Below are 12,187 nucleotides of genomic sequence, written 5' to 3' on the forward strand. Positions count from 1 at the left end.
TGGGCAATCCTGGTCCTCGGGGGCCGGTGTCCTGCAACTCTTAGATGTCTCCCTGGTACAATACACTTGAATCCAATAGCTGAATCACCTCCTAAGTGCAGTCAAGTTCTCCAGAGTCCTGCTAACGACCTCATTATTTGAGCTACAACAAGACCTGTTGTAGCTCAATATTGGTCCATATATAAGGCGCACCGGATTATAAGGCGCACTGTCGGCTTTTGAGGAAATTGAAGGTTTTTAGGTGTGGCTTATAGTGCGAAAAATACGGTAATTTTGAATGACTCAGCTCAATATACTGAAACGGCCAACTCCAAGTTATAACGTTAATAGAATGAAATGTCACTGCCTGTTTAATATGGAAAGATCATCTTCAATTTCTCCAACCTGACAGTCGGTTAAATAACGGACAGATATAAATATTAATTTTCAAAACAAGTACGGCTAAACATTCGCTTGTGTATGATATGTGAAAATAAGTAAGATATTTACGATAAATAAGCAATTAGTGTTATCTTAGAGCAGGAGAAAATAATTACATTAAATATGTTAGAGGGACCTGATGTGGGACAGAGAAAATCTATCAGACTTTTCAAATAATTCTTTTAGATTGGCCTAATCATGCATTAGGCCATGACTGTCAGGCTAAATCCATGCTAATTTCATAAGCATGGATTTAACATGCTTATGAAATTACTGATTAGTTTGTTTTTCTTTGTTTTTAAACTGATCTATCATACTTTTGTAGGTTTTATGGATTTAACCTAAATGTGAAATTAAAAGAGAATGAGACATGGTTTAAAATGGAAAATTATTCCAGGACATCAGAAGGCATTCGGGATATGATCCACATGAGCACAGTGCACTGTAAGAAAATTAAAATTAAAATCAGGACATAATTAAAAATATTGATTTGTGATTAGTATAATCAAAGAAAGAACAAAGTAAATTTTAAGGAAGAAATGGGTTAGTATTTAGACAGTATTGACAATGACATAAGCTGCTCTGCTATGTCATTTTTGACACAATACCTCTTTTGACTTATTTTGAAGGTCCTCAGCCTCCTTTTTCAGTCTAGACTTCTCATTCTCTAGGTCTGCGATCGCTTTGCGTAAATCATCTGCCTCTTTGCTGGTATTTTGTTTCTCATACTCCAGTTTTTCGACAGCCGTCATTTTTTGTTTTGTGGCAATTTCTGTCTCATGAAGGCGGGCTGCAATAGTGTCTGCCTGTTTCTTGAACTTTTTAGCCTCTTCTTCAGCTTTGGCCTGAGCATCACTGAGCTGAGAGACCTGAAGTTTGAGTTTTTCGGCTTCTGCTAGGATTCCCAGTTGCTTTTGCCTTTCTGCTTGAAGTGATCGCTGGTACTCCTCGGTTTCCTCCTCTAGACGCTGCTGCATTAGCTGTTTGTCCTCCATGAGCTTTTGCGCCTGCTCCTGAGCCAGATCTTTCTGCTTTTGGAGCATCTCAGCCTCAGCTTTGAGTCTGGATGCCTCTTGTATGGCTTGCATTTTCTCCTTGAGCATTTTGTCTGCAAGTGCTCGCTGCTGGTTGAGATCGTCTTCTGCAATCTGTCTCAAGCGAGCAGCCTCTTGGGCCTCGACACTGAGCCTAGCGGCATCTTCTGCAAGCTTCTTCATGTTCTCGGCCTCCTCGGCAAGGAATTTTTGTGTGTTGTCCTTGTCTTTTTTGATAAGCCGTTGATTTTCCTCCTCAATTTTCATCTTCAGCTTGAGTAGTTCCTCCATCTGAACCTTAACTTTGAACAGTTCATCCTCCACCTGGGCCTTCTGTTTGACGGCATCATCGACTTCATCCTTCAGGCGCTGCAGCTCTTCGTCCAACACAGACTTCTGTTTATCTGTTTCGTCAAGCTGAAGTTTGACCTTTGTGAGCTCTTGCTCTACTTGGAACTTTTGCTTTAGCGTTTGCTCGGCCAGTTTTTTGTGCTTCGCCATCTCAGCATCGGCTTGTTCTTTCTGCTTGAGGGCTGCGGCTTCTGCCTGTGCTCGCTTGGCAGCTTCGAACTCAGCCTCCTTCCTCAACCTCTCAGCATCTTCCTGAGCTTGGGCTTGGATGGTAGCTTCCTTCTCAGCAGCGGCCTTTTGTCTTTCTGCGTCCTCTGCTTGTTGGCGAAGGAGAGCCGCCTCCCTTTCTGCCTTCTCCTTGGCGGCTTCCGCCTCCTTGGCGAGCTTCTTGGCCTTCTCGTACTCCTCCTTGAGTTTCTTCTGCATTAAGCTGTCCTCTTTCTGTTGAGCAAGGACACTTTGCACTTGCTGCTCTGCTGCGTTGCATTTGAGGGCGGCTTGTTGGGCAACAACAATCTGTTTTTCAGCTTCTTTGTCAGCTTCGTCTTTCTGCTTCCTGGCTTCTTCTGCTTTCTTTTTCAGACGCTCGAGCTCGTCTTGGGCCGCCTTGCGTTGTCTGGCTGCCTCTTCCTCTGCTGCTGCAATTTTCTTGACCTTTTCTTCTGCTTCTCTTCTCCTCTTTTCTTCCTCAAGGGCAAGCTTCCTTAGCTTCTCAGCCTCCTCTTCTGCTCTGAGCTTGCTTTGTTGAGTTTCCTCTGCAATGTTCTTTAGCTTATTAAGTTCCAGCTCCAGATCAAGTTTTCCGGACGAAGCCTTTTCAAAGTTAAGCTTAAGGATTCGGATTTCCTCTTCAACGATCCGCTTCTGTTTGAGGGTGTCATCCACCAGTGCCCTTTGTCTGTCCATTTCATTCTCAGACGACTTTTTGAGCTGAACTATCTTTTCCTCAATGTCTTGCTTGTGTTGGTTTGCCTGGTCCTCAAGGGCTTTCCTCTGGTATGCCTCATCCTCAGCTTGTCTCCTCAGTCTCTCGTTTTCAGCCTCCTTCTCTTTCAGGGCAATCTCAGCCTCTGTTTTTAGGCGAGTAGCATCACTGATCGCGGAGAGCTTCTCTTTGAGAATCCTCTCAGCCTCCACTCTCTGTCGAGCTGCCTCTTCCTCTGCAATCTGCCGCTGATGCTTGGCTTCCTCAGCAATGGCTCGGAGTCGGCTTGCTTCCTCAGCCAGGTCCCTCATCTTGGAGGCTTCTGCTTCAAAAAGCTGTTTACTCTTCTCAGTGTTGGACATGGACTCCTTTTCTGCTTTAGACTTCAACTGGATAAGTAAATCCATCTCACTCCTAACTGTGGCCAATTCATCTTCCAGTTGTTTCCTTTGTTGCTGGGCAGCAAGGACTTCGTTCTTCAGACGGTAGAGTTCGTCCTCAAGCAGGGACCTCTGTTGTTCTGCATTGTCAAAATCTGCCCTGAGTCGAATGAGCTCCTGTTCCGCAGTGAGCTTCTGCTGAGCTGTCCTCTCGGCCACATTCCTCTGCCTCTCCAGTTCTTTCTCCGCCATGTCCTTCTGCTTCAGGGCCGACTCCTCAGCTTTGGCTCGCTTCTTGGCCTCGCGCTCCGCATCCTCTTTTTGTTTCTCAGCTTCTTCCTGGGCTAGCGTCTTCTTGTGCGCTTCTTCTTCAGCTTGGAGTCTCAGACGAAGGGCTTCGTTGGCTTTCTGTCTCCATTTCTCCAGTTCCTTCTCAGCTTCTTCTCTGGCATTTTCTGCATCTTCCTGTTGCTTCATAAGGCGAGTTGCTTCCTGTTGCAGCTGAAGGACAGTGCCGTGCTCTTGCTTGAGTGATTCCTCCAACTTGGAGGTCTTTTCCGCAAACGAAATGTGTTTGCTCTGGAGTTCAGCGGCAGCACTCTTCTGGGCTGCCTCATGAGCCACTTTGATTTGTCTTTCTTTTTCGACCTCGGCTTGCTTGACTTGCCTCTCGGCTTCCTCAGCCTGCCTCCTGAGGTTTTCAAGGTCTTCGAGAGCTTTTTGTTTCTTTTTCGCCGCCTCCTTCTCCGCCTCAGATTTGCGTTTAAGTTCCTCTTCGGCCATGCGCTTTTTCTGTGTCTCTTCGCTGACTTGTTTGCGGAGCTTCTCTGCCTCTTCCTGTGCTGCCTTTCTGAGTTTCTCTGCTTCATCGGCTCTGTTCCGAAGTTGCTTGAGCTCAGATTCTGCGGTAGACTTTTGTTTGACGGTGGTCTCAAGCTGGAGTCTAATAAGACGGATCTCTTCTTCAATCTTGACTCTGCTCTGTAGAGCTTCATCCACCTGCTGGCTTTTGTCTTGGATCTGTTGCTCTGAGAGGTTTTTAAGCTCACTCAGCTGCAGCTGGATGTTTTGCTTTTGCTTTTCTGCATCTACAGCAGCGATCTCTCGCCTGTTTACTTCCTCCTGCATTTTCAGCTTCAGCTCTTGGGCCTCTTTTTCAGCTTTAGCAACGGCCTTCGCTTGAGCTTCAGCTAACTGCTTCTGTTTGTCTAACTCAGCCTGCATCTCCGCCATCTTTTTTTGTTCTTCCGCTTTGAGTTTCTGTGCAGCTTTCTGCATTAGTGGAAGCAAATGGTAAAGAAAGGATTATAATCAAGCATGACAGGTTAAAGGTAACACTTTACATTGACCGACTCAAAACAGTGTGGGTTACAATTGTCTTTACGTTTTCCGTCAGAGCCGAAACACACTTGTTTAAGAGCAGGCTAATGTGAAGCATTACCATGGCAGTGTTAAGATTAAAATTAGCTCAAAGAAAAGTTCAATCACTTGATGCAAATTAGGTGCACATTCATAAAGGTGATGTTAAAAAATCACAATGCAATCAAAAAATTAATCATGACAAGACAATTCAGGAAAAACAGAAAGATGTGGATGATTCAGTTAATATAAGGGAACAAAATATCACTTCACAACACAGCAAGAAAATCATGGCATGCAAATGTAGATGTAGCTTTGGGAATTTGTTGGGTTGATATTTTTAAACATTAAACATACGTATATTTCATAGTGTTTACATCTCAAATATTTTCACTAATGACACATAAATGATCCCAATGGATAGTTTTCCACATTATATTTACCTTTCTGTGTAAACAGTCTAGAGTATTTGTTTAAATGTACCTATCCTTTCAATATTTAAGTTAAAAACACTATTCTACCAGACTACTGTGATCACGTCACACACTGGGGGTTCTTTAAATCACTATTTATAACTGAATAGAATTAAAGGGTACAGCAAAGTCAAAGAAGAAATATTCAGGGTTAGTTCAACTGTGTTTGTGAGGACGCCGGAAAAAGCTTCAGAGACATTGACGGTACAAAGCTGAACATTTGAAGCACAGCCTGTAGGAATGGATGTTAAAGACAAGGTGTTATTTTGAACTGTAAGCTGGATTTCTACTGAAGACTTCAATAAAACGTAGAGATGCACTGAGAAATTGGCTGGAGAAAAAAAATAGTCTTTATCCATCGATGAAGGAATGTTTATGTTTATGGTTTCTAAGATAAAGAGGCATAGTTGTTTTTAGAACAAATGAGTTATTTAAATAGCAGAGAAGGCACAGATGAGTAAAAGGCTACTTGAGAAGAAACTCAATTTTTTTATAGGACTTTGAAAAAGGTCTGGAGTTCATTTACGCCACTAGAGAGTGAAGGGGCGAACAAAGATTTTAAGCGGCAACAGAAAGGCTGATCTGTGCACTCCAAAGTTGCTCAGTTTTACCCTTTTGAGCTTACAGGACACTTGTCACGTTTTTGATATGTTGGCTGCTTTTTAGACAACTTAGAAGCAAAGGATTTACATTCTCTAAAAATAATACAATGATCCTGCTGTTTTAGTTACTCTAGCCACACTACTTCCCCTAATGCCTAGTATAAGCTAAAGAAAGTTTACAATGTCAATTCTGTGATCAATTTGTCTGTGCTTGAAAATAATAAAACCATACTAAACAAAGGCAGGGGATCAGTCACAAAATTCTAATCAGTGCATCTCTAATAGAAATGCAAAAATAATGCATTCAAAAGCCAAAATGCATTTTAAAAGAAACACAAATGACGAGAAGGAATGAGGAATACAAATTAGATAGGTACCTGAGACAGTGAAAAGTTTACCTCTTAAATGCTCAAACATGGCAAAGCACTGGCAAGCAGTTATAGGAGGCAAGGACAGAAACAAAACACTGGGTTAGGAAAGAATGTGTGTCTTTAAAATTGTGTTAATGTAGGAATAACAGAGGTGGGAAAGAGAGTGTAACGTAAAAGATTTAAAGTGGCTTGTGGAATAAAAAAAATAAATAAATAAGGGAAAAACTGAAAGAAGTGAAAGAAAGAACCCCTTATTTTAAATCTGTAATGGGAAAATATATATGAAATGAATGGAAGTGAATATGTATGTATGTGTGTATGAATGGCACTGTATCACTTAATGTGATTTTGAACTTTAAATAAACTACGGTAATGTGACAGTGAGTCACCCCTGTTTTTCTTTATATTCTGCTTCCAAGTCAACAAACGTCTTAGAAAGTTGCCTAAAGCACAATTTCGTCAGGCTTTTTGAAATAATTTTATAATTACAGAAACATATTTTTGTTAGATTACATAAAAAATCTTAAAAAAAATACATCAATAATTAAAGCTACTTCAATTTGACAGACAAGCCAAAGTAAGCTGCCAGGTTGTTTTGGAAACTCTGACTCTAAGTAGTGAACAGTATAAAGAAATGAGAGGTGGCTCAAAACCAGTAAACATTCGGTTATTTGACACAGCATTTAAACACACTCAAAACACATGCGTTGCATTTACCTGCAATAATCTGAATTGAGTTTCTGTTTTTTATATTTAAGGATGTAATATTATCCAAAACGTTTGCCTGTGTTGCTAACCAATAAGCTGCAGGAGGCCATTGTTCCATGCTTGACCAGTGCAAAGGAATTTGTCTCCCATACATTAAATGTAAATAGTGTGTGAGTGGAGTAGAGAAACTGGAAGTGCCTGTGCATGTGTGTGTCTGCATGCATTTTGGTGTTCGGTGGGAACACCAAAATGTTTGTGCTGTTTGTGTTTGTGCTGTTTGTTTACTGTTTCAGTGAATATTTGCTCGGTCAGTTGGTTGGTTTAGTTAGTGTTAAGAGATTAGTTTGTTTGGGACCCTCAGCCAGTTGCCACGTACCTCCTCGTCCTCCAAGCGTTGCTGCATGTCGATGATGAACTTGATGTACTGATTAGTAAGAGTCATCAGCTCACTGTACTTAGTCTTCAGAGTCACATACTGATGTGGGAGAAACAAACAACACAAGAAGATGAATGAACTTCTAAACAACGATTAGTATTTTTGCTGAGGTACAACAACTTGACAAAATGATCTCAAATTAGCAATGCTAGCAATGCTAATTGTGTTAACAGTGCTAACAATTAAGATAGTACCATTTAAAAATCTCAATTGTTGTGTTTTACGATGACCTATTGGTGGATATTTAACTGGTCTCCGAGTCCTTTTTTCTGCCTTAAACACCACAAATAGATTTGGTCAGTAATAAAACCAGTATAAAAATGATGAGGTTAAAATGTCAACCAGGCATTAATTTGGTCTTTTTAAAGTAATAGTAAGAAGGTGGTTACTGTTAGCAATGCTAGCAGGGCTAATTGTTCTTACAGCGCTACAAACTAAGATGGTAAGAAAAGTTAAAATTGTCAAATGTCTGGTTTTACATCGACCTGTTGGTGCACATTTTACTGGCCTCTTTCTATCCCTTCTTTTTTGTTTTATACACCATAAACATAAAGCTAAGTTTAAAATAAAGCTAGCATTAAAAGACAATTTATAGTTTCGACTACATAATAATTTTGTCTTTTTAAAGTAACAGTAAAAGTGTGGTCACAGTTGGCAATGGTAGTGGTGGTCATTGTCCTAACAGTGCTAACAACTAAGACGGTAAGAAAAGCTAAAAACGTCAAATGCCATGGTTTATGGTGCATATAACCCGTCTCTTTCTGTACTTTCTTTTTTGTCTTGTACTCCAGAAACAGCTGTAGTTTGAAAAGCGCACCTCCTGAATGATGTTGTCAGAAGCAGAATCCAGTTTAGCTTTCTTCAGAGGAGAAGCAAGAGGCTCTACCTGAGCTCTGTAGGCAACCAACTGCAGTTCATAGTCCTGTTAGCAAGAAAACATTAAACTCAGAACACTTTCAAGTATGTTAATGCAAGATGTCTGCTGCTATGATTTGATTTCTTCGAGGCTCACCTTGATTGTATCAATGTATGCTTTAGCATACTTGTGACACTCATCAACTTTGCCTTGATTCTGCTCAATCTCACTCAGCAGTTTCTGTAAAAAAAAAACAAAAAAAAAACAGTTGAAGTAAAAAGTTCAGCTGAATTATCTCTTAGAAAATGTTGATGGCAAATAAAAATGTTTCCGTCATACCTTCTCCTGTGCCAGCTGCTCTTTAAGAGTTTTGGTGTTGTTGATGGGCATGGCCTGGATCTTCTCCTGCCTTTGCTTGGCGTCGGCGATCCATTGCATGAGCCAGTCGTAGCTCTCGCGATAGTAACCGAGCTGTCGGCCGAGCTGCTCCAGCTCTCTCTGGCGAAGGTCAATCTGGGTGAACATGGCTTTCCAGCGGTCCTGGAGGCTAGTGGTCAGCTGGCGGTAGTGGTCCAGCTCAATGTCCCGCTCGGTGTGAACGCGGGACATCTTGTCGCTGACGGCGGAGGCTTTCTTCAGCTCCTCCTCCATGGAGTCGAACACCGGCTGCTGGCTCTCAGCCTCGTCCCGCATTTTCTGTCAATCGTAGCAAAACAATCCGTTCAGTCCAAATAGTAAAATTCGCAAGTTAACTATTACGGTACATTGGATCGAAGTTTCTGCTGCTATGCTATGTGTTGTAAAATATTAAACAGAATCTTTCTTTAGGAAGTGATTTGTTTAGGGTTCCAACAAATCTCCATCTCAAAATTTGATGCTTTTCCAGACTCAAATTCCTTGATTTGTTGGGTAGATTTCTAAGACTACGGAAGTTTGAGCTCAAATGTTTTAGTTTTCACTAAAAGTATGTTCTGAGAATCATTATTGAACATGATACTGAAGCATCTGTTATTAAAAAAAAAGATAAATATGTATTTCAGAGCATCTAGAGGTCAAAAAGCTGTGAACTGTGATATTTCTTATGATCTGGCAGTGACTTAAAAAAAATCAAATGATCAATTATTTGGACAAACCTTAACCCTAATTTCAGAAGTTTAAAAAGTCAATATAAACAGCCCTTCACTGTTCTGAAACTCAACGTTTTTTTAGCTTTTAGGTAATAAGACAGGAAGAGTCTATGTTGTTTTTTTTTGTATACCTACCCAGACTAATAACATGTTAAAATCCACTTCTTCTTTTTAGACAGTTCAAGACTGTAATTTTGTTTTAGCCATTAAAAATGATAATAAAAATCAGAATAATTTATTTACCTTCAGCTTGGATCGTTGGGTCTCCACCCCCGTGACGTCACTGGGTACAGCCTGAACCTCTCGCAGACAGTCCTCATACTGCTTCAGCACTCCCTCCGCTCCCTGGGTGTTCCGGATCACCATGTCTACAGTCTTTAGCCTGAAGAGACGAGAAGCGCAAAATAAGTCCGTGAAGAACAGAGGGCAAAATGCCATAGTCTTTTTTCAATGTGGCTAAAGAATAATTAAAAAAAACAAAACATACTTCTCAAGATAGACAGAGGAGAGCATGTAGACGTGGTCCATCTTCTGCACGGTAACATCCAGTTCTGACCGCAGCACAGGAGCCGAGGCCGGCTGCTGAGGGGACGCCAGCACCTGCTGGGTTTTCACAGACACTTTGTCCAGGTCCTTCTTAAGACCCTCCAGTTCTCCCTGGACTTTCTGTGGACCAAAGAAAGACCAGAGGTAACAACATTAAAACAGATTTAAAGGATTACAAGAGACTAAAGTCAGCTTTTAAATTTTCTCTATGTCTAATATTTAAATTAAAGAATAAAATAAAAAGGAACAAAACATATTTTTGTTATTTATTTGATTAGGACTGTGCGTGATTTACGGCGATGTAAAAATACAAGAATTAGCACAACAGCTAAATTTCATCCTTTGTCGTAAGATTTGACAAACATAACTCTTTAAGAAACATTAAATTAATCAGTACTGAGATTTGGTGGTTATTAGTTCTTGTGTATGAGCAGAGATGAAAACATCTGTGGTGGAACTGCAGCCAGCGGCTCCATAATCTCTGCAACTTCCACAGAATTTCATTAAAAAATGAAAAAATATTTATTCCTTTCTTTTTTTTTTTCTCATGTGTTCTCCATTTAAACACAGATTTCAGCGGAAATTAGAACAGCAAAACGTCTCTCTCCTATTTATTTATCATTTCTGCTCGGCTTTTTGCCGACCGCACGTTTCTAACACGTTTCTCCCAACTTTGTTTGAGTGTTGTGGGTTTTCTGCGGGTTTACCTGCTGGTCTGTCCGCTTCTGGATGCATTCCTTCAGCGGCTCCTTGTCCAGCGGTTTGCGGATGCGACTCACAGTCTGAGACTCGCAGTTCTCGATGCGCAGACGCAGATCCTTGATCTCGGAGATGTAGTTCTTGCACAGGGTCTCGTCCTGTTGGCCTGCACGGACGCATTTGAATTTAGTGAGACCAGAAAGTAAACAGAGAACAGATTTAGCCTTAAAAAAAAAAATCAAAACAAAAATGTATTTTACGAAGCATGTTGACATATTCTGAGAGATTCGGTTAATTTAGTCAAGCCATCTTTTTATTGTGCTGTGTTTTCACATGTAAGCCAATAATTCATGCGGTTTTTGTGTGTTAAGTCTCTGAAACACACTTATCTATATCACACACACTATGTCGCATGTATAAACAAACCATACGTACAGTACCTTACAAAGGTGAAATATTCATACCTCTGTTTTTTTTATATATATGTTAAATTAGCACCACAAGGCTCAATGCATTTTGTGATTTTAACTGACTGACGAACATAAATTATCACATAATTGTTAAGAAAGGCAACAAATACATGGTTATTAAGCTTTTTTATTATCTAAATTATACTGTTGTAGTTCTGCATGTTTGTTTAAAGTCAAGCTAGGAAGATTAATTTAATCTTATTCTCAAGCTAATCATTAGGAAGATATATTTTATTTTCTAGTTCTTGGGAGCTCCACTTCTTTCTGATGTCGCCCTGGGCAACCGCCCATGTAGCCCTGTATCAAAAACCCTCATCGTATGCAAGTTTTCAAACAGAAAATGTTTTACTGTCTGAAGCTAAACATGTCTGAAGATTCTAAGATTTCCAGGTTTTTATATTCAGGAAGGTCTAAAGGATGCCATTTTGTTTTAAACGTTAATTTAGAAACTTTCTATTGATTTCGTATGGCACTTTTGTGCGACGAGGCGGCAGTCGCTCATCCAGCCGAGTGGTCGGCGTAACTCGTGGATGTGAAACGTCAAGCTCATGCATGAAGATGTGCACACGTTGGCTGGCGACGCAACCCTAACGAACACTTTCTTCTAGCAACGTGACAAAACTGGAAAAGCTTTTAGAGGTATGAGCACTTCTGGAAGGCATTGTACACCTGCGTGAGAAAAAGCACTACATAGTGTTCGCAGCATGTGAAATGCACTTGGTGTGGCAGGCTGGGAGCCAAAACAACATGCTGTCAAACGAGACACTGGTCTACATGCTAACGCTTCTGTCTGGTCATCCATCCAAAACTTGAAAGCGTTTAAATCAGCTCGGTTTGCAGCAGCTTTGTCTCAGCCTTGCGCCACTCACCTTTCAGCCTAACAACCTGAAATTCTCCTGAAAGGCGAATTGACAATTTTGTTTGTTTTTTGTTTTTTTTTCCACTGTAGAAATGTTGCATAAAATCCACAGATTTCTTCGTTTCTCTGAAAGCAAAGCTAGTTTTACCTTTCTCCATGGAGCGAAGCAGGTTGTCAAAATGCTGGCTGACTTTGTTGTAGTCGTCCTCCACCTGCATGCGGTCGTCGGGGCGGAAAAGCTGGGAGTCCTGGCTGTCCCGCATAAAGTCTTGATAGTGGGCCTCCAGGTTTCTCATGACCAGCCGGTACTCTTCTGGTTTCATGGTTTTTAACTACAGATAAAAAAAAAAAAAACAGAGATGTGATTTCTGATAAAATAATCCTAGTAGCCTAATATTCCAGTTTTGTGTGTAAAGATGTATCTATCTGGATGGTTGATTAATGTTTATTTGCTTGTGTTGTAGAGAACTGACTTTTGAGAGAAGAGGTAGACATGTTAATTTTAAACTGTAAATGAATGAAGTAAACAAGAAAAAACAATATTTCATTTATTATGAACTATGGCTCAATA

The 12,187-nt window shown here is 40.6% G+C and overlaps 1 protein-coding gene across 19 annotated transcripts in view; it reads right to left on the reverse strand.

The window, feature by feature from the left end:
* The window catches only part of plecb (plectin b), a 94,153-nt gene that overhangs the window by 11,253 nt on the left and 70,713 nt on the right, over positions 1-12,187 (reverse strand). For 15 of the 19 annotated variants that reach the window (XM_015055699.1, XM_015055697.1, XM_015055695.1 and 12 more), the window contains 10 exons: positions 11,765-11,948; positions 11,627-11,653; positions 10,296-10,453; positions 9,530-9,708; positions 9,286-9,424; positions 8,255-8,611; positions 8,072-8,155; positions 7,877-7,981; positions 7,000-7,098; positions 1,029-4,382 (listed from right to left, as the gene is read on the reverse strand). In XM_015055699.1, coding sequence (XP_014911185.1) covers positions 1,029-4,382; positions 7,000-7,098; positions 7,877-7,981; positions 8,072-8,155; positions 8,255-8,611; positions 9,286-9,424; positions 9,530-9,708; positions 10,296-10,453; positions 11,627-11,653; positions 11,765-11,948 — 4,686 coding nt within the window. The remainder of the gene's footprint in view (positions 1-1,028; positions 4,383-6,999; positions 7,099-7,876; positions 7,982-8,071; positions 8,156-8,254; positions 8,612-9,285; positions 9,425-9,529; positions 9,709-10,295; positions 10,454-11,626; positions 11,654-11,764; positions 11,949-12,187) is intronic. The other 4 variants (XM_015055686.1, XM_015055688.1, XM_015055698.1 and 1 more) reach the window with 2 other exon arrangements.

Source organism: Poecilia latipinna, unplaced genomic scaffold (genome assembly GCF_001443285.1).
Source record: "Poecilia latipinna isolate Pla-1442-1.1 unplaced genomic scaffold, P_latipinna-1.0 Scaffold1331, whole genome shotgun sequence".
Lineage (NCBI taxonomy): Eukaryota > Metazoa > Chordata > Actinopteri > Cyprinodontiformes > Poeciliidae > Poecilia > Poecilia latipinna.